The sequence below is a fragment of the Phaseolus vulgaris genome, chromosome 2 (genome assembly GCF_000499845.2).
Source record: "Phaseolus vulgaris cultivar G19833 chromosome 2, P. vulgaris v2.0, whole genome shotgun sequence".
Taxonomy (NCBI): domain Eukaryota; kingdom Viridiplantae; phylum Streptophyta; class Magnoliopsida; order Fabales; family Fabaceae; genus Phaseolus; species Phaseolus vulgaris.
In genome coordinates this window covers 47422049-47443468 of record NC_023758.2, presented here as the reverse complement: position 1 = coordinate 47443468, position 21420 = coordinate 47422049, and the positions used below count along the sequence as shown (strand labels likewise).

The window sequence follows — 21420 nt, the reverse complement described above, 5'->3', positions numbered from 1 at the left end:
TTGAAGATCTCACATCGACTAGAAATTAGAGCATTTCATAAAATATAAGTAAGTAGAAACCTCACCTTGTAAATTGGTTTTATAAAATTGAGTTACACTTAAACCACGTTTTAAGATCATTGATGGAAAAAATTGATTACCTTGTGATGAATATTTGACTTGTCAAAGGCGCAGCCTATGGGAAATGTATCTCCTCCAAATATCCCAATAACAATTCACAATGATAATAATGATTGAATAAGAGAATAAGGGTTCTCACCATCAACAATCCATTGAGGAAACTCACCAAAAGCACGAAGGACAAGAATCTTTCCAAGATATGAAAAGTCAACAATACCATGTGAGTCCCTATTGGTTGAAAGAAATAGTAAGATCTAAATATTCAAATCATAGGGTCAAATAAAGATAAGAATAACCATCCCTTATAAGTTATATATTGAACTTTTAGCAAACAATCTTGCATAAAAAATCAAAAAGAGAAAAACTTTTAACATATTTATTATTGTTCTTAATTAGTAGAAATAAAATAATATATCGAAAACGAAAGTATTATCATCGTTTATAAGTGTAAGTCAAAGAGTACACGATGGAGTAAATTTTGTATATAGATAAAAAAAAATATTATAACTTTATATATGGAAATCATTTAGTAACATATGCAAATGATTTTTTATCAAAGTTATACCAACACTGCGTATCTTAACTAAATATTGCTATAATTTATTATTAAAATTTCTTTCATAACTTCCGCTACCATTAGTAATTACATCAGTTACCTTCTAATATAACATGCAATTTTTTTCTTAATTCTTTCATTGTGAAAGAAATATTATAATGTCAATCTATATTTTTACAAGATTTCAATTTAAACAAATCTAAGCTTTCAATATCTATAGAACAATTTTTTAATCTCTATTCTTTGGGAAAGTTCATCCTTCATATCTTGAAATTTATGACAACAGTAATACCAACTCCTCCTTAATTTTCGATAATCCTTTGAAGATGCTTGGGGTGATGAATTTTTTTTTATTATTCGAAGAAGAATTTCAACATCATTTAGTAAATCGCTGGTCTCACAGGGTTCACCATCACCATCTAAGCTTGGCAGGGAAATACTGCAATGCAAGTGGCCAAATTCAAAGAAAATAAGAATCCCACATATAAATATACATCAACAATAACAGTGACAAAATAAAATAAAATAAAAGATTCACCTTCTCGATCAGTGACATATAGTATGGCTTGACTTTCTCCACGTCGACTAGAACTTTGCTCTTGCTATATAGATCATATTTGCTGCATGAATGTACACGGTTGTATATATTATTTACAAGTTCATTATGTAGTGAGAAGAAGTTATGGCAATGAAATAAAAAAATAGTCAAAATTATAGATACGTACTTGAATACTTCAAGCCATTTCAAATTCTCAACGTCTTCTTCATTCATCAAATGAGTATATGCACCTTCCTTGTGTAGAGCTGCAAAATTAATTATAAGTTGTTGTCATTTACGTGGTAATGGAGAATGGTGGAACATATATATAGAAGATAAAAAAACATATATATAGTCAGTGTCAAAACTGCTTACGATAGAAAGAGTGAAATCTGATTATGAACAATCCTGCAGATGGCAAAGTGCTGCCATTTTTCTTAGCAACCTGCACATTCCAATGCACCACCATGTATGGATTCATGCATTATCAGATATTTTTACACACACACACATATATATATATAAATTCGTATGTTGAAGTTTATATGCATCTATAGGCTCACCAAATACATGTATTCATCGTGTCCCCATGACATCATTACGTTCTGCAGTCCACATCCTTCGGTGTAGATTCCATTCTTAGTTTTATATGCAGGGCATTGGTAATCTGGGTTGTTCTTGAAATACTGCATATTCATCAGGATGCGATCAGCGTTTGTGTTGATAATCAATTCAAGATTAAAATGCTTCTTAATTGATCACACGAAATTGATTACCTTGTGATGAATATTTGACTCGTCAAAGGCGCAGCCTAAGGGAAATGTATCTCCTGCAACAAACATGCCCTTAACTTGTTCGATCAAATGCCGAATTCAAATTTCAACACAAATTGGAATCAAGAAACAGATCAAGAAACAAAGCTAATCTAAGTATACACGCAGATAATAAGGATTAAATTAGATGAGAAGGGTTCTTACCAACAACAGCCCATTGAGGAAGTGCACCAAAGCGAGGAAGAAGAAGGATCTTTCCAAGATCTGAAACACGCCAACAACATCATATACATACAACGATCTCTGTTTCTAGCACGTTGCAAATTTAAAATTGATCAAGCTTTTGATTTGCATGTATATATATACAGTATTTACCATGGATAAGAGCGGTCAAATGCAACCAATCTTGATCAGGATAATCCTTTCTGATGGCCTCGGCAGATTGCAACAAATGTTGAATTTGAGCTTCGTCCAAATCAGGATCGCTGTCATCCACCACCTCATTCAGTAGTTCACAACATTCCCATATGCCCATTTCAGCTTTGTCCATTGTGACATATATCTCCCTCATTCTCTTGGCCTAGATCCATAACAATCATTATCAGTTATTTGCAATTTCCATTTTAATCAACATTGTCATTCCTAGTTTGAAAATGGAAATCCATATAAGTATTTGTGAAAACAATTCAACATATTGCTTTGCTTACAAAGTCATATGTCTGGTTTATGTGTTGCAACCTATAAAATTCCTCCACGCCTTTTTGTCTTTCGCTTTCAACGTCATAATCTCTGCCATATACCAGTTTCATTAAAAAGGGAACTTTAAAACCATATGTAAAGAATACTTGAAATTAAAAACACAAGTAGTTAACTGAACATATGAAATTAAAAACCTGAAGGAGTGGCCATATGAATTGATATCTGGAGCCATAAATCCATCTTTTGCCTCATTATTATTCTTTAACACGTTATTCCCTTGTTGAAGTTGTGAACGTGTGCATGCAATATGACCATGAGAAATTAGTTTGTGCAACGTAAGAGACGAAAACAAAAGCTAGCAAAAATAATATTGATGCTTACCAAGTGCAGGTTGGTCATTGAGGATGGTCATTTTGTTCTTCGGTGAGAAGAGAAAGGATCGGGGAAGAGAAGAAAAGAGAGAAGAAAAGATAATGTCAAGGAAATGGATGTGGTATTTATTTGAAAAAAAAATATAACGTATTTATATTCCCATGAATTTAAGTTTGTTAATTGATGTTTTGCGATGTTGATTTGTCCTTTGTTGTTTTTTTGGGGTTTGTAGAAGTTTTGTTAGTTGTTTTGTTTGTTGTTGGTAGGAGGTTAAGGTTCTTGTTAAGAAAAGGTTAAGAATTTTATTTATAAGAATTGAATCATTCTAAAATGTTTTATATTTATTTATTTTAAAATATTTTATATTTATTTATCTAAACCACCATATCCTATATTTGGTTTAAGGACTTAGTTTTGTTGAAAGTTGATAAAATAAATAAGAAAATCTGATATTATAATAAAAATATTATTTATAGTTAATTATTTAGTGTTGAAGATAAAAAATAATAAAGTAAATAATGCTTGACATAACATAAATTATTAAAATAATTTTAACTAAATTATAAAGATTAATATTTTATTAATTATATAGTTATTCGTAAAAAATATATAAAAAAAAAATTTATAAGTAAGATCTTAACATTTTTATTATTTAATTTATATTTTAATAAATATTATAACTTTCATTTACGTGTAACAGTAATTATAAATACAATATATATATATATATAACATAATATATTAAATAAAAAAACTATCATATAAACTAATACTAACAAAATTATACAAAATTTTATTATATTTACATAATTAATTATTTAAAAAATATAACATTATGATGTAAATATTTTTCTTGAACATATATCTAAATAATGAGAAATTTCAATTACTATTATAACTTAAACTTATTATGTGTATGTAAAAAGAGGGAAGAAAAATTCCTATACTATTAAATAAATTAATTCCTATTTTTATTAGTAACAAGAATATATTTATATATATAAAGAGACCGTTAGAATTTAACTCTATACAATCAAAAGATAAAAAAATTTAACACCATTAGATATTTTCAATTACTAATAAATTTAAGAGCTAAAGATGTTGTTACATCCTTTCATTGCAAAAAGATCACATTCCTTCTTTGTATACTTGTGTACAATTGGACACCTTTTTCCACAACAATATATTTTTCATAAATGTTATTTATGATTATTATCTTATGAATAAGAACTAGTCCATTACTATAAACTATTTTTAAGAATTAATTCTTCATACGTCACGTTCTTGTTTCCTACTTGTTGTTTTGAAGTTGTTAGGTAGCATAATAGGTTCAACAAACTTTTGTTATGATAAGTTCTCATTAAATTAAGAAGTTAATTTTAAATTTAACTTAATCTTATAAAATCGACTTATAATTTGAGGTTTGTACTCACTAATATACTATTATGAAATGTCCTTATATATAGTTGGATTTCTAACAAACATTTATGGGTTATGTTCTTATTTGTTGGACTATCATTAACTAGAATAAATTGTTATTGTTGATGACTCCAAATAACCCTTTATTCAATTTATTTTTTTATTTTTTTATTTTTTATTTTTATAAAGTTTTCGTGTTAGGCATCACTATGCAACTTGACATCTCAGCTAAGTTGACACCTCAAGTAACAACAATCATCTGCCATCACATGAAAAAAAATATTATTAAAAAAAGAAAAAAGAAAGAAAATACAAAAATATGGAGGGACTAGACCAAAACTCATATGTTAACACAAACGATACATAGGTAGATTATACCTATTCATAAAGAATTCTAAGAACAGATTAGCTGGGAGTCTATTATACCAATGAAAAGATTCTCTATGAATAAATCCTAAATTAGCCAACTTATCAGCACATGCATTCCCTTCACGAAAAATATGAGTTACCCTAAACCTGATTGTCCCACAAAAATTAAGACAAGTATTCCATCGATTATTCAAAGACACTTTTATTCAATTAATTCACTTTAAATAAAATTTTAATTTATCCATTATTTTTAATATATAATTATAAAGTTAAAATCATTTGTAACAAAACTTTTACTACTCTCACATTACAATTTCATATCATTTTGTGAACACAAATGCTAATTTTTTGGTATAGAAGAGAATTTTACGTACCCTAACTCAAGGTTAAGACTTAATTTTCTTTAAATCTATCTTCTCTTAATCACATTTACTATTTTTGTCACCCACTATCCTCATATTGTAGATACTTTTAATACCATTTATGATTTTCTTTAGTTAATAATTGAATCAAAGTACTTCAAATTAGAAACATACTTTCTCCTCATCTAACACCCTTTTGTTTTTATTTCCCTATCTATCATGGTTTCAAAAGTAAAAAATAAAAAAAAAATTGATAACTTTAATTTTGAATGCATTAAAAAAAAAAATATTTTTAATGTTTAAAATAGTTAGAAATGTAATTAATGAATAAATAAATGATTTTTTACAAAATAAAAAAAGTAGTAAATTAAAAATGTTTAGTTTATTTTTTTTTAAAATGAAGAAAATAAAAAATTAAATCATACAACAACATAAAAGTTGAATCTATAAACATAAATTAGTATTTATTTTTATTATTATTGATGATGTAATCATGTTAATTTAAAATAAAAATATATAATATAATTATAAAAAAAATCAAAGTCAATTAGTATTAATTAGTAGTGGACACACAAATAATATTGAAGTGTCTACCCTAAATGAATTTTTTTTTTAAAAACTAATGCAAATGCTACACTTAATGCGTAAAAATGAGAAGAAAAAAATATAAAAATAAATAAATATAGAAAATATAAACAACAACAATAAAAATAAAAACAGAAACAAAAATAAATAAAGAACGATAGAAAAAAATATAAAATAAAGGCAAAAGAAAATAAAATAAGATAAAAATAAAAGATATAAAAAAAATCTAATTAATACTATTTGACGGTTTTTTTATAACTATGTTATGTATTTTTTAGTTGAAATTAACATGATTACATCATTAATAATAAAAAAATGACTAATTTATGTTTATAGATTCAACTTTTATGTTGTTGCAAAGTTGAATTTTTTATTTTCTTATTTTTTTAAAAAAATGAATTTTAAACTAAGTACTTTTAATTTTTATTTTATGAAAATTGATTTCTTTATTCATTAATTATTTTTAACTTTTTTAAACATTAAAAATATTTTGTTTTTACCATCAATATATTTATTTTTTTAATATATTTAAATTTTTTAATTTTTCAATTTATTTTTAAAACGGTATTAAATAGAAAAATAAAAAAAATATTAGATAAAAAAAAAAATTCTAGATAAAGAAATAAAAGTAAAATGTTAAGTGCGAAAAAACGTCACAATCATATTTACATTGTCGAAAAACAGACTTTCATTTTCTTTATTCTTTATGTAACCCCTCATAGTACTAAATGTTTCATTACCTATTGACTTAGCTCTTTTGTCCTGTATACATTATATTTTGACCCTTGCATAACTTTTTCATTTTATTAACTCCTTAAGATAAGAAATATACTACAATCATAGATAAGTGAAGAATAATATTATCATATAATTTATTTTTAAATATGAAATAATCAATATTCTATACATATTATATCCAAAGGGATTATAAATTTATCTATTTTTTTTTTAAACTTTGATTTATCTTGTGTGTAATTAATTAACTAGAGAGAGAAAAAAATAAAAGAAATTATTTTAGAAGTTTAGTGACGGCTGAGATACATAAATTAATTAAAAAAAATATAAGGGACTTCATATTTTATTTCTGCAATTTTTTTTTATATTTATTTCTCGATTATTTTCGTCTAAATTTATACTCTATTAACTTATTTTTACGATACATATTTTCTCTACTGAGCAATAAATTAATTTTATTAGAAAAATAAAGAGTATTTCATATAAAAATATTTTTTTTTCACTCGATAATTACGAATCTTTTAAATGATTAAATTTTGGTTGGTTGGTGAAAAATATTATCAAAAACATTAGTTTTCTACCGCATTAAATTAAATTATTTAATAAAAAATAACAGAATATATTTTTTAGTGATTTTTTTTTAATTTTTACTCAGAAAAATTAATTTCCACATAGAATGTTTTGTTAGAAACTTAACAAAAAAAACATTATCTATCAGAACTCCTTAATTTCTGGGAATGTTATATTTTAAACAGTAAATCAAACCTAAGAAAACACTTTTTTTCAACTTCAAATTCATAAAAAAAATAATTAAAGTTCACTATCTTCTATACGCGTAATCCTAAATTTTTCCTTAATATGCATTAATCTTCTTACTTACTTTGTTTATTTTTTAGGACTGTTTTGATTATTGAATATTTATATTTTTCAAAATATTAATTAGATTTATTTTTATTTAATATTTTCTTTTATGGAATGATTTAAGATAAGAGTTATCACTACAAAAGAAAAATCAGTTTTACCTATGATAATTACCTATCAACTATTGTTTGTATGTAAATTTATTCGAAAAAAAAACTCTGTTATTTGGGAAGATCTATGTCCTGTGCGTTGATTGTAGCCGCTCCATCTCATTCATCACCCCTTTGTTTGAGTCTTCATTTCGAAGATGAGAGGTACTCCATTCGTTTATTTCTTCACCTCTTTCGCTTGTCACTCTCACAGTCCCTAGGGTTTGCCATTAGTTGTTTTTCATTATAAGGGTGTCTGAAAGTAAAGATTATGTATATAAAGAATAACAAACCATAGGTTTTTGGGTTTGAGGAAGACTTTGAGATCGAAACAATGATTATTGGGGATTTTGCAAGTGCAGGTAATGGAGAGAGTTCAAGCTTCTAATATAATATTTACCCAATTTCCCTATACATGCTTAAGACAGATTTATATTTTGGGTCTTCTCAATAACCTTTCAAGGTTCTCACTAATTTTTTACTTTTATTTTCTAAAAGTTTACGATAATGGGTGTTCTCTAGAATCCAGATGAATAAAAGTTTATATGGTTCTTTATGTGTATGGAGTTTTTTTCTTAGTGACTTACATATGAATATCATGTAGAGGCTTCAATTATCAGCTTCAGCTAGTCTTTACCGTATTATTCTTCATCTTATATTTTATATTAGTGGTCGTACTCTTGGTAATTATCTCCTGCTTATAGTTTTAAACATCTCCATTGTACACCAAAAAAATAAGTGTAAGATACTAGGAAAATATGAGAATTTGAACTTGAACCTGTGTTCATATGCATGTTGTGTGCATTATTGATTATGTTGCTAGTTTTTACACAATACTAGTTGGCATATGTGGTTTATTTTTTAGATTTATTTAATGATTTTGTTACTTTATAACTTATTTTTATAGGTTGCAAGACGACAATCCAAATTGGACAGATTCAAAGTGTGTTTGTTATAAACTATTTTCTTGTCAGTAAGTTTGGATATCGTGCAGGTATAGATCCCTTCCCCATTGACAATGCATTATTCTTATAGTTAACTTTTTGTTATTTGCTTGTATAAGTTATAAGTTTTGTTTTTCTTAACATAGGTTTATTTTTTTCCCCTAGTTATGTTGGTTTGGGAATTAACTTTCATTTCAACAACTTTTTGTGTTGTGGAATTTTTTTATCTTTCTCTTTTTTTTTTAGATGTGGGGATGGGCTGATTTTGTTTATGAAATTACTCATGTCTATTTTTATTTTCAGGTGTATGCTCATGTTACAAGTACTTGGATATTGTGTTCTGTTTGGCAATTAGCTTTGTCTTTTTACATTTTCAAAATTATGTAGGGAATAGGTTTTCGGATGCCCAAGAGAGATTTCAGTCTTGATACCTTGGCGCGCATGAAGCAGATGAAGCTGCTGAAGTTGCTTATCTCAAAGAACTTTACCATCAGAATGATTCTGAGGTTATGTTAGAGTATTTGAAAGCCAACCATTTTTGCATAATAGTCCCTCAGCTCTTTTCAAATACACGATAGCACTAGTGAAAGTTGATAGGCTTGATGAAAGTGAATTATTGAAGACATTAAGGAGTGTGCTTATTTTGGTTGAACAGCTCATGTTTTTGTGCTTGGTTACCTTATATTTGTCAAAACTTGTTGTCTGGTCTTTTAATTTTATCCATTAAACAGCTATATAGGGTCTTTGCCAAGAAGCAACCATATATGGTTTTTATGTTTTTGCTTTCTTTCAGGGTACTATGTTTTGTAGGGGTGTGAAAACTGTTAAATTATGTCTGCTAGAGTTCACTGACCAAGCAATTGTTTTTCCTGATTTCATATTTTTTTACTAATTTAAAGTGTTAATAATTTGATTAGAAAATTGGGTATGCACTAATCAATAAAATAAACCCTTTTATAATTGGTGAATATTCAGTTTTGGAACCTGGAACACTTGTTGGTTCTGTTGTATTTGATCTTTTCCCCATCCATGCTATTTCTGTAGTAGTTCCAAAGGCAGGAGAGCTGAAGAATATTGTTGATCCGGGTGTTGCTGGTGGAGCTGTTTTGGTCATTTTGGGCTTACATTTGGTTATACAAATTTTTGGAGGTAATCTTCCAAAATTTTGTAAATATGTATTGTTTGCTTCTTTTTTATTTTCATTAACTTATTTCTGATTGTTTAAGAACTCTAATATGGTCTACATTTCTCCTAAGAAAACTTCTTAACTTCAAAACTCCAATCTTGTCCAGTTGAACAAGTGTTTATTCTTCATTTAGGTAACTAGAAGCATTAAAACTAAATTGCACAATAATGTGCAATTAAATTAAATTATGCAATAATATGTATTTTTGTAGTGTTAAAATTGTGATGAGATAGGGTCTTCTAAAATAAACAAGATAGTTATTCAAATTGAGATATATGATAGTATTGATGGTGGAGGTGGTATACTGGCTTCACTGATGCAGTATCATTGTAATAATCACCCGTGGGTATGCTTGAGTAGTTTATGATTTCATTGACTTACACTGATTTGCATGAAAGTAACTTCAAATAGTGTAGAATTGAGGGTGGACAATGTTTAAAAAATTTGAAATCTTAAGTAGAACAAAACCTGATTAAGATTTATACTAGATATGAAAAGAATGTTATGGTGCAGATAAAAAATAGTTAAATTATAATTTATAGATAGTTGATCAGTGAAATGTTGAGGTAGAATAGTTATATATACCTGAAGAGTGTCCCATGCACATGACAAACTAATAGGCAGCCTAACCCCTTTACTAACTGAGGATTTGATTTACGACATATATGAAATAAGCACAATTAAGAATAATCACTAGCCTAACCCCTTTACTATGAATGAACTTTACAATTAAGTCATTATTGTTGCAACCTTCCTCCTCATGAGGAATTTGAATGATTGAATATGATAGATTTTGTTCAAGTAATCAATAGTTGTCTTAAATTATTGAGGATTGTAATCAGTATTACTAAGACTCATTCTTGAATAAGAATTTAGTTAATTAATAGTAATCTTGATGTTTTTTCTTTTCAGAACATGGAATGGTGCCTTTGAACAGTTACAGCCGCAACAAGAATCACCTAGGCAGTCGATAGAAATAGTGATATCTGATAATGAACAATCTTGCAGATGGCAAAGTGATCTCATTTACTTTAGCAACCTTCAAAGTACCAATGTTTGAGCATTATTAGATCTTAAATGAAGTACTGTATATATTAAAAATATGTACATGTGGTTAAAATTTGAAATATGTACATGTGGTTAAAATTTGAAACATAAGAGGGATAAACTTATACAGGGACTCACCATATACATGTAATCATGTCCCCATGACATGGCAAAGTTGTCTAGTCCACATTCTTCACTTTAAATCCCATTTTTAGTGTTATAAGCAGAGCATTTGTAATCAGGGTTGTCCTTAAAATATTGCATCAGGAATGAAATTGGGATAGTTAATAATTGATTAAGGAAAAAAAAAAACACTTCACTTGACTATTCATAATATATAGTCTCATGCACAATGTGTATTTTCGATGAAGTGGTGTGTTGAAGATCTCACATCAACTAGAAATTAAAGCATTTCATAATATATAAGTGAATAGAAACTTCATTTTATAAATTGGTTTAATAAGATTTTGAGTTAAACTTAAACTTAAACCACGTTTTAAGATCATTGTTGAAAAAAAATTGATTATCTTATGATGAATAATTGACTTGCCAAAGACACAGCCTTCAAGAAATATTAACCATTCAATTCAATTAAAAGGTTGAATTCAGACTTCCAAATTATTATGGAGATAGAGATAATAATGATTGAATCAAGAAGGACAAGAATCTTTCCAAGATCTGAAAAGTCAACAATATTATGTGAGTCCCTCTTGGTTGAAAGAAAGAGTAAGATCTAAATATTCAAATCATAGGGGTCAAATAAGGATAAGAATATCCCTTCTAAATTATATATTGAACTTTTAGCAAACAATCTTGCATAAAAAAAAAACAAAAAGTGAAAAACTTTTAACATATTTATTATTGTTCTTAATTCGTAGAAATAAAATAATATATCGAAAATGAAAGTATTATCATCGTTTATAAGTGTAAGTCAAAAAGTTTACAATGGAGTAAATTTTGTATATAGATAAAAAAAATTATTATAACTTTATAAGTGGAAATCAATTAGTAGCATATGTAAATGATTGTTTATCAAAGTTATACTAATACTATATCTTAACTAAATATTGCTATAATTTATTATTACAATTTCTTTCCTAACATCTGCTACCATTAGTAATTACATCAATTACCTTCTAATATAACATGCAATTTTTTCTTAATTCTTTCATTGTGAAAGAAATATTATAATGTCAATCTATACTTTTACAAGAGTTCAATTTAAACAAATCTAAGCTTTCAACATCTATAGAACAATTTTTGAATCTCTATTCTTTGAGAAAGTTCATCCTTCATATCTTGAAATTGATGACAACAGTAATACCAACTGCTCCTTAATTTTCAATAATCCTTTGAAGATGCTTGGGGTGATGAATTTTTTTTATTATTCGAAGAAGCATTTCAACATCATTTAGTAAATCACTGGTCTCACAGGGTTCACCATCACCATCTAAGCTTGGCAGGGAAATACTGCAATGCAAGTGGCCAAATTCAAAGAAAATAAGAACCCCACATATAAATATACATCAACAATAACAGTGACAGAATAAAATAAAATAAAAGATTCACCTTCTCGATTAGTGACATATAGTATGACTTGACTTTCTCCACGTCGACTAGAACTTTACTCTTGCTATAAAGATCATATTTGCTGCATGAATGTACACAATTATATATATTATTTACAGGTTCATTATGCAGTGAGAAGAAGTTATGGTAGTTAAATAAACAAATAGTCAAAATTATAGATACGTACTTGAATACTTCGAGCCATTTCAAATCCTTAACGTCTTCTTCATTCATCAAATGAGTATATGCACCTTCCTTGTGTAGAGCTGCAAAATTAATTATAAGTTGTTGTCTTTTACGTGGTAATGGAGAATGGTGGAACAGATACATAGAAGATAAAAAAAACACACACACACACACATATATATATATATATATATATATAGTCCATGTTGAAACTACTTACGATAGAAAGAGTGAAATCTGATTATGAACAATCCTGCAGATGGCAAAGTGCTGCCATTTTTCTTAGCAACCTGCACATTTCAATGCACCACCATGTATGCATTCATGCATTATCAGATATTTTTACACACATATATATGTATATATAAATTCGTATGGTGAAGTTTATATGCATGTATAGGCTCACCAAATACATGTATTCATCGTGTCCCCATGACATCATTACGTTCTGCAGTCCACATCCTTCGGTATAGATTTCATTCTTAGTATTATATGCAGGGCATTGGTAATCTGGGTTGTTCTTGAAATACTGCATATTCATCATAATGCAATTAGGGTTTGCGTTGATAATCAATTCAAGAATAAAATGCTTCTTAATTGATCACACGAAATTGATTACCTTATGATGAATATTTGACTCGTCAAAGGCGCAGCCTAAGGGGAACGTATCTCCTGCAACAAACACGCCCTTAACTTGTTCAATCAAATGCCAAATTCAAATTTCAAAACAAATTGGAATCAAGAAACAAAGCTAATCTAAGTATACACGCAAATAATAAGGATTAAATTGGATAAGAAGGGTTTTTACCAACTACAGCCCATTGAGGAAGTGCACCAAAGCGAGGAAGAAGAAGGATCTTTCCAAGATCTGAAACACGCCAACAACATCATATACATATACCGATCTATGTCTCTATCACGTTGCAAACTTAAAATTGATCAAGCTTTTAATTTACATGTATATATACAGTATTTACCATGGATAAGAGCAGTCAAATGCAACCAATCTTGATCAGGATAATCCTTTCTAATGGCCTCGGCAGATTGCAACAAATGTTGAATTTGAGCTTCGTCCAAATCAGGATCGCTGTCATCCACCACCTCATTCAGCAGTTCACAACATTCCCATATGCCCATTTCGGCTTTGTCCATTGTAACATATATCTCCCTCATTCTCTTGGCCTAGATCCATAACAATCATTATCAGTTATTCACAATTTTCATTTTAATCAGCATTGTCATTCCTAGTTTGAAAATGGAAATCCATATAAGTATTGGTGAAAACAATTCAACATATTGCTTTGCTTACAAAGTCATATGTCTAGTTTATGTGTTGCAACCTATAAAATTCCTCCACGCTTTTTTGTCTTTCGCTTTCAACGTCATAATCTCTGCCATATACCAGTTTCATTAAAAAGGGAACTTTAAAACCATATGTAAATAATACTTGAAATTAAAAACACAAGTAGTTAACTAAACATATGAAATTAAAAACCTGAAGGAGTGGCCATATGAATTGATATCTGGAGCCATAAATCCATCTTTTGCCTCAATATTATTCTTTGGCACATTATTCCCTTGTTGAAGTTGTGAATGTATGCATGCAATATGACCATGAGAAATTAGTTTGTGCAACATAAGGGACGAAAACAAAAGCTAGCAAAAATAATATTGATGTTTACCATGTGCAGTTTGGTCATTGAGGATGGCCATTTTGTTCTTCGGTGAGAAGAGAAAGGATCGGGGAAGAGAAGAAAAGAAAATGACAAGGAAATGGATGTGGTATTTATTTGAAAAAAGTATAGGGTATTTATACTCCCTTGAATTTAAGTTGGTTAATTGATGTTTTGCAATATTGATTTGTCATTTGTTGTTTTTTGGGATTTGTAGAAGTTTTGTTAGTTGTTGGTAGGAGGTTAAAGTTCTTGTTAAGAAGAAGTTAAGAGTTTTATTTATAAGAATTGAATCATTCTAAAATGTTTGATATTTAATTATTTTAAAATATTATTTATTTATTTTGATAAAAATAAAATTATAGTCTCATGAAATTTCTGTGAATTTGGAACCTTGGACTCCTCCTCCATGTACCATAAAATCTTACTATGATCATAAAATGCCAAAGTCAAACTAGGAAGTTCCAAATAAGGCAAAAATAATTACTTCTTTAGTGTGTGTTTGCTTTTGGGGGTGATGGAGGTTGAGGGTGAGGGTGAAGTGGTGTCACTCTTGTTTGCTTCTATGATAGGGGAAGGTTGAGGGTGAGAGTGAATGGAAAGTTGAGGGTATTTAGGATCCTCTCATAATTGGAGAAAAATGAGAGTGAAATGAGATGAAAAAACCATGGTGCCCTTACTTTCTTATACAATAATATTATTAATGAAAATTATTATTAATAATAATTTTGTGTATATATATATAATATAACATAATTTAAAGAATCATAAATAATATTAAAATTATCTAAATAAATTAACTTAACTAACAAAATTAATTTAAATTAATAAAAATGAAAAATAATAAAATTATACTTACATTTAAAATTATATTTAATTATTTCTTTGAATTTTACATTTTTTCTTTTATTTATTAATGAAACTTTAAATTATTTTAATTAATTAAAATATGCACAAAATTAATAAAAAAAAATTATATATAAACGTAAATTTGTAATCTTATAATTTACACTATTCAAAATAATTTAAAATACTCTTACAACCATCACATCACTCACGTATCTCAATAAATGTTCTTCACACATCCACTTTAACATACCATAATACAAACACACTCACTTTTTTCACACTTTCTTCTCACACTCTCACTCTCGCACACCCTCGACTTTCTACTCTTCAAATGACATTATTTGTTATTTGTTTTTTTTTCATGACCACCTATGAAACAATAGAGTAACTAACCATCATTTCCCTATCTCTGGTTTAAGGACTTGTTTTGTTGAAAGATAATAAAATAAATAAGAAAATGTGATATTATAATAAAAAGATTTAAGGTCATTCAGAATATTCTTAAATTTTATTGACAAGGAATTGCTATAAGTAATACTAAATTATGTTGTATAAATATTTGATAGAAGATACTTTAAACGAATTCACGGATATTATTTAGTTGACTTCATTCATTTTATTTTAATTTCAAATATTAATAACTATTAGAAATAAATTATTTAATTTAAAATTTGCAGTTAGGTTTCACTAGTAATTTTCTATTAATAGAATATTCAGCGGTCCAAGAGAAATTAGAGATGAAATTTTAAGAAAAAAAGTGAACCATAACTTACATTGTGGATATAGAAGAGAATGTATGTGCATATAAACTTGTTAATTTCGGTTTTATTCATAGAGTGTATTTTCATTGGCGTAATAGTCTTTCATCTAATATTTTCTTCGAGTTATTTAATAATAGGTATAAATTATCTATGTATTTTTCTGTTAATATATGAGTTTTGGTTTAATCCACCTATATTTTTTTCTATTTCATTTTTCTTTTAATAATATTTTTTTATGTGATACCAGATGATTGTCGTTATTTGAAGTATCAATCTAACTGAGATATGAATAATTATATTATTATTCGAAGATTGAAAATTCCAAGTGAATGATAAATGCATTTCAACATATTGAATTGCAATCAATATGCTTGTGTATAAAAGATACTAAAAAAATCAAATAATTCGATAAATCGCTTGCTCAGAATAATTAAAATTATTCTTCTCCTCATTCCCTTGATCTCAAATCATTCCCTTGATCTCAAATGAATCACCACTTAAGCTTCGAAGGAAAATACTGCAAGTAACATTAGTAAAGAAATAAGAACAAACATTAAAAAATAATAATTAAAAGAACATAAAATAAAATAAGCTAAAATTGGAATCTAACTCTCACCTTTTCAATGAGTGATATATAGTATGGCTTAACTTTCTCTACATCAACTAGAACTTTGCTCTTGCTGTAAAGATCGTATTTGCTGTAAAATTATATCAGAGACTATATATGTGAGAAGCTGTGAAAGATGTGCACAGATAACCAAATTCACACAACTTCAAACAAAAACATACTTAAATACGTTGAGCCATTTCAAATTCTCAAAGTCTTCTTCATTCATCAAGTGAGTGTATGCACCTTCCTTGTGTAAAGCTGCATAATTATGTCACACATGTTATATATGCTGCACAAAGTTTATAAATAAAAAATACACTGAGGAAACGGCTTACGGTAGAAAGAGTGATATCTGATAATGAACAATCCTGCAGATGGCAAAGTGGTGCCATTTTCTTTAGCAACCTTCAAAGTATCAATGTTTGACCATTATTAGATCTTAAATGAAGTTCTCAATATATTAAAAATATGTACATGTGTGTAAATTTTGAAACATAAGACTGACAAAACTTATACAGAGACTCACCATATACATGTAATCATCATGTCCCCATGACATGGCAACATTGTCTAGTCCACATCCTTCAGTGTAGATCCCAGTTTTAGTGCTATAAGCAGAGCATTTGTAATCAGGGTTGTCCTTAAAATACTGCATCAGGAATGAAATTGGGATAGTTAATAATTGATTAAGAAAAAAAAAATGCACTTCACTCGCTATCAATCCATTCATAATATATAGTCTCATGCACGATGTGTATTCTCGATAAAGTAGTGTGTTGAAGATCTCACATCGATTTGAAATTAGAGCATTTCATAGTATATAAGTGCGTACAAACCTCTCTTTATAAATTGATTTTATAAGACTGAGTTACACTTAAACCACGTTTTAAGATCATTGTTGGGAAAAATTGATTACCTTATGATGAATATTTGACTTGTCAAAGGCACAACCTACAGGAAATGTATCTCCTGCAAATATCCCATTAACCATTTAATTCAATTAAAAGGTTGAATTCAGACTTCAAAACAAAAGCTAATTACTATGTAGATAATGATAATAATGATTGAATTAGAGAAGAAGGGTTCTCACCAACAACAGCCCATTGAGGAAGTTCACCAAAAGCAGGAAGGATAAGAATCTTTCCAAGATCTGAAAAATCAACAATATCATGTGAGTCCCTATTGGTTGAAAGAAAGAGTAAAATCTAAATATTCAAATCATGGGTCTATGTACCATGGATGAGAGCAGTCAAATGCAACCAATCTTCATCAGGGTAGTCTTTTCTGATTGCCTCAGCAGACTGTAGCAAATGCTGAATTTGAGGTTCATCCAAATCAGGATCACTATCATCCACCACCTCATTCAGCAGCTCACAACATTCCCATATGCTCATTTCAGCTTTGTCCAATTTCCCATATTTCTCCCTCATTCTCTTCACCTACATTATTAGTAAAATGGATTTTCATCAGCATTGCATTTTCTTCTTTGAAAATCTCCAACAAAAACATGAATCGATGGAAATAATAAAACATATTGCTTTGCTTACAAAGTCATGTGTCTGGTTTATGTGTTGCACCCTATAAAATTCCTCCACACCCTTTTGCCTCTCGCTTTCGGCCTCATAATCTCTGCCAGAGATTTCAAAAGCCCGAGTCAGTTTCATGAAAAAGAAAATTTAAACCTTTTGTTGCTGCTATTAACTAAAAACATTAAAAGTCTAAAGAAGCGAAAACTGAGAAAAACCAAGATCAGAAAACATGAAATGGAATTAAAACCTGAAGGTTTGGCCAAATGAATTGATTTCCGGGGGCTTAAATCCATCCTTTGACTCATTTTTTGGCACTTGAAATCCACCATCCAGAACAAGCTCATTGGTTTCTACAGCATGAACATTTTTCCCTTCAACTTGTGACTCTGAAGAAATGCATCCAATGTGAGATTAGTTATGCAACACTAGGAACCAAACTAAGAAAAAAAAAGGAAAAAGCAGTGATACCAAGTAGAACAGGTTGCTCAATGAGGATGGTCATTCTCTCTGCCCTGCACTGAGAAAAACAGCAGAACAGCTGGGAAATAGCAGAAAAAGGCACAGAGAAAATGAATGTATCAGCAGTGAGTGGAAAGAGGGTATATATAGTACTTGAATGTCCTTAGCAAATTTGGAGGGTGAAAGTCTTCATGATAAAATTATAATTAAAAAAAGAACTGCAGAATTAGAAAAAAATAATAATATGATTATTAGCATTTGCAGATAAAAGATTAAGATGAATAAGCATGAGTCAGCATTACGTGAGAAATCATATCTTGTGGTTATACTAAAGACTTTAGTCAAACATTCTGACGAGGCATCTACTCAACCATGAAATCTCCTCATTTTATTTCTTTTCACACCAAATATAATATTAATATCTGTCCCTTTCTCTTCATTTATTATACAAAAAATTGCATTTTTCACACCCAACAGTTCAATATAAAACCTTATATACATAAATTCACTGTTTCAAATATAAATTAATTATTTATTATTAACAAATATCTATATTTTCTTCCTTCCCTGATTCTTGTACGAATAAATGTTCACAAATAGGGAAATTTAAAATTAAAAAGGACATTTAGGATTCTTTTTCACATCATACGGATTTTCTTCATTCAAATTAATAGCTTTTAAAAAATTATTTCACTTTTTTAAAATGCTCAATATATTTTTTATTTTTTTTGTCGCGTTTAATTTTTTATATCCTTTGGAAATAAATCTTTAAACAGTCGAAAATTTAATTATTTTCTCTGAAATTTTAATTTATTTGACTCTCAATAATGCATTCCAATACTGTATCCGTTTTTAAAAAGTAAAGGATGCGTGTTCATGTTTCTCCCCCTTAAATTATTAATTATTAAATAATTGTATAGAAAAGTGTAACGATTTGCTTTTCTAACCATAATTAAATAAATATATTAAATATACTTCCTTTCTGACGAGGTGCACAAATTTTAAGGTTATTTTTTAAAATATATTAAATTAAATTAAATAATTAATTATTTAATAAATATAATATATTAAAAATATTAAAATATTAATAATTAATAGCAAAATGGAAACATCACTTTTTAAAAAAAATCTAAAAATTTGATTTGCGGAGAGAATTTGTATTCCTACTCAATACATTAAACAAAAACCAAAACTATCGGATCTTAAAATATTTTATTACTTTTTTTTTAAGTAACAAAAACAAGATAAAAATGAGTTTTTATTAATTTGAATCACGTGTGATTTTAGTTCTTTGAAAAATGTTTCTTCATTTTTAATCCTTTTAAAATGTATGAATTTTAGTTTTAGTTCCTATGAAATTTTTTTTTTTTTTCACCCTCCAAAATTTTCAATCACTGCTTTTAATCCCTAGTATTTATTTCAATATGAAAGCATAGCAACTATTTTACATATCTTGAAAAAAAATAGGAGATACATGTCAAAATTATATTACAACACTAATATTTTTACTTGGAATAATCATTTAACTTTTTTTAACATATAAATAAATAATTAGTATCCTGTAATACTTGAGATTAAAACTGGTAATTTTCAATTTTAAAGAACCTAAAACAAGAATTTTTTTTACAGAAACCAAAATTAAAACTCACCCATTTTACATGAATTATATTTAAGCTTAAAATAAATGAAGCCTGGGATAAGAACTTTCCCAAAGATTAAGGTTACTTTTGTAAGAAAGCATAGTAAAAAAACGCATTGTATTTTTTTTTTCCTTTTTTATAAAAGTTAAGATAGAAATAAATTCATTGTGATTTTGTTTACATACGAGAATCCACTTGTGAGGTTTAAACCTAACTCAATTTCATATAAAATCGGTTTATAACGTGAGGTTTACATTTACTTATATATTATGAAATGTCTTATGGATGATCCGATAATGACTTGATAGCAGATAATATGATAAATCCAATAAACAATCGTTACGATAAACTTGAAATGACTCTAATACTATATTAAAAAGTAAATTTTAAATCTAATTCAACTTCGTCAAACTGACTTATAATATTATGAAATATGTCTTAATCTCCAGTAACAATAGTATTAAAATGTTTTTGTCATGAGAAAATGTAAATATTTAGAGTGCAATTTATCTAATTTCCTAAAATAAACAAATTGCATATTATTCATTAAATTTGATGTTTAGTATACAACTATATGTTATATTCATGGTGATATACTGATTAAAAGTTTTATGTGTATTTATGAGAGTTGTATTTAATTTTGTTTTAAAATAAAATGTTAATAATAAAATTACTATATTATATATTTAAAATATTTATACAACTAAATTAAAAGTTTATACATAAGCACGTAGAGATATATTTGTTTGCACTTACACATGTATATGTAGAATTATGTGCTTTTTGTGTCAGTATATGCTCATAATAAGACTACAGTTACCAACAATAATCAAATATATAAGTAATTATACAATAGAAATATTTTTTTCACATTTTTGTTGAGTTTCGACGACGTAACTCCCTAACTTTATATTACAAATCTTCATAAAACAGTTATTTATTTAATTTGGTATATTATTAAAATATTAAAAATTTATTAAACTCTGTAACTTAATATTTATGTCATAAACTCAATACTTCTATTTGTACTATTAATATATATAACATCATTTTAAAAAATATTCATCCAACACATTTTTTTTTATTTTGTAGTGTATAAGAGTCGAGATTTAAATAGTTTATATATAACTTTTTTTACTTTTCAAAAATATTTTTAAAAATAAAATCGTGATAAAAGTTATAAATTAAAAAAAAATAAAGGTTGATAAAGTAGCAAGTTCTTGGTGTTTTTAAGAAAAACAGGCTATTAAATGATGTGCAAAAGAGAATAGTTAAGAAAAGGATAATAATATATAGACAATTTATAATTTTTATAAAATCAGATTATAACTGTTAATATTATTATTTGAATATTTTTTATGTCATCTAATTATAAATTTATTATTTATTATATATAAAAATTATATACAGTTTGTTAAATTATTATTTT

General features: G+C 27.5%; 3 protein-coding genes across 4 annotated transcripts; all 3 read right to left on the bottom strand.

Annotated features, from left to right (window-relative positions):
- Positions 1 to 701: 701 nt before the first annotated feature.
- On the bottom strand, positions 702 to 2969 carry LOC137809823 (inositol oxygenase 4-like). The gene is made up of 10 exons (XM_068610894.1): positions 2881 to 2969; positions 2695 to 2776; positions 2363 to 2567; positions 2192 to 2251; positions 1991 to 2043; positions 1778 to 1900; positions 1590 to 1659; positions 1402 to 1480; positions 1215 to 1296; positions 702 to 1115 (listed from the first exon to the last, which is right to left on the bottom strand). Exons 1-10 carry the CDS (start codon positions 2916 to 2918, stop codon positions 1089 to 1091), a joined length of 819 nt encoding a protein of 272 aa, XP_068466995.1. The 5' UTR covers positions 2919 to 2969; the 3' UTR covers positions 702 to 1088.
- An 8858-nt stretch (positions 2970 to 11827) lies between these two features.
- Positions 11828 to 13646, bottom strand: LOC137809822 (inositol oxygenase 2-like). 2 transcript variants are annotated; one of them, XM_068610893.1, is made up of 8 exons: positions 13448 to 13646; positions 13279 to 13338; positions 13090 to 13142; positions 12877 to 12999; positions 12691 to 12760; positions 12472 to 12550; positions 12285 to 12366; positions 11828 to 12185 (listed from the first exon to the last, which is right to left on the bottom strand). In XM_068610893.1, the coding sequence occupies exons 1-8, from the start codon at positions 13641 to 13643 to the stop codon at positions 12159 to 12161; spliced, it is 690 nt and encodes a 229-aa protein (XP_068466994.1). In that variant the 5' UTR covers positions 13644 to 13646; the 3' UTR covers positions 11828 to 12158. The 2 variants fall into 2 exon arrangements, with proteins under 2 accessions (XP_068466994.1, XP_068466993.1); XM_068610892.1 differs by having other exon boundaries at positions 11828 to 12366.
- A 2382-nt stretch (positions 13647 to 16028) lies between these two features.
- Positions 16029 to 18521, bottom strand: LOC137812809 (inositol oxygenase 2-like). The gene is made up of 11 exons (XM_068615026.1): positions 18361 to 18521; positions 18140 to 18278; positions 17911 to 17992; positions 17598 to 17802; positions 17454 to 17513; positions 17280 to 17332; positions 16890 to 17012; positions 16699 to 16768; positions 16543 to 16621; positions 16370 to 16451; positions 16029 to 16270 (listed from the first exon to the last, which is right to left on the bottom strand). Exons 1-11 carry the CDS (start codon positions 18392 to 18394, stop codon positions 16244 to 16246), a joined length of 954 nt encoding a protein of 317 aa, XP_068471127.1. The 5' UTR covers positions 18395 to 18521; the 3' UTR covers positions 16029 to 16243.
- Positions 18522 to 21420: the final 2899 nt, after the last annotated feature.

Bases quoted from the DNA above. Each gene is read 5' to 3' on its own strand.
- LOC137809823 (XM_068610894.1), bottom strand. From the start codon at position 2,918: ATGGCTCCAGATATCAATTCATATGGCCACTCCTTCAG. The intron at 2,252-2,362 runs GTAAATACTGTA...GGCGTGTTTCAG, and splicing joins TTTGACCGCTCTTATCCATG to ATCTTGGAAAGATCCTTCTT. The intron at 1,901-1,990 runs GTAATCAATTTC...ATGAATATGCAG, and splicing joins AGTCAAATATTCATCACAAG to TATTTCAAGAACAACCCAGA.
- LOC137809822 (XM_068610892.1), bottom strand. From the start codon at position 13,643: ATGAGGGAGATATATGTTACAATGGACAAAGCCGAAATGGGCATATGG. The intron at 13,143-13,278 runs GTAAAAACCCTT...TGTTTGTTGCAG, and splicing joins TCCTCAATGGGCTGTAGTTG to GAGATACGTTCCCCTTAGGC. The intron at 12,551-12,690 runs GTAAGTAGTTTC...TTAATTTTGCAG, and splicing joins CAGATTTCACTCTTTCTATC to CTCTACACAAGGAAGGTGCA.
- LOC137812809 (XM_068615026.1), bottom strand. From the start codon at position 18,394: ATGACCATCCTCATTGAGCAACCTGTTCTACTTG. The intron at 17,333-17,453 runs GTGAGAACCCTT...GGATATTTGCAG, and splicing joins TCCTCAATGGGCTGTTGTTG to GAGATACATTTCCTGTAGGT. The intron at 16,452-16,542 runs GTATGTTTTTGT...ATAATTTTACAG, and splicing joins AAATGGCTCAACGTATTTAA to CAAATACGATCTTTACAGCA.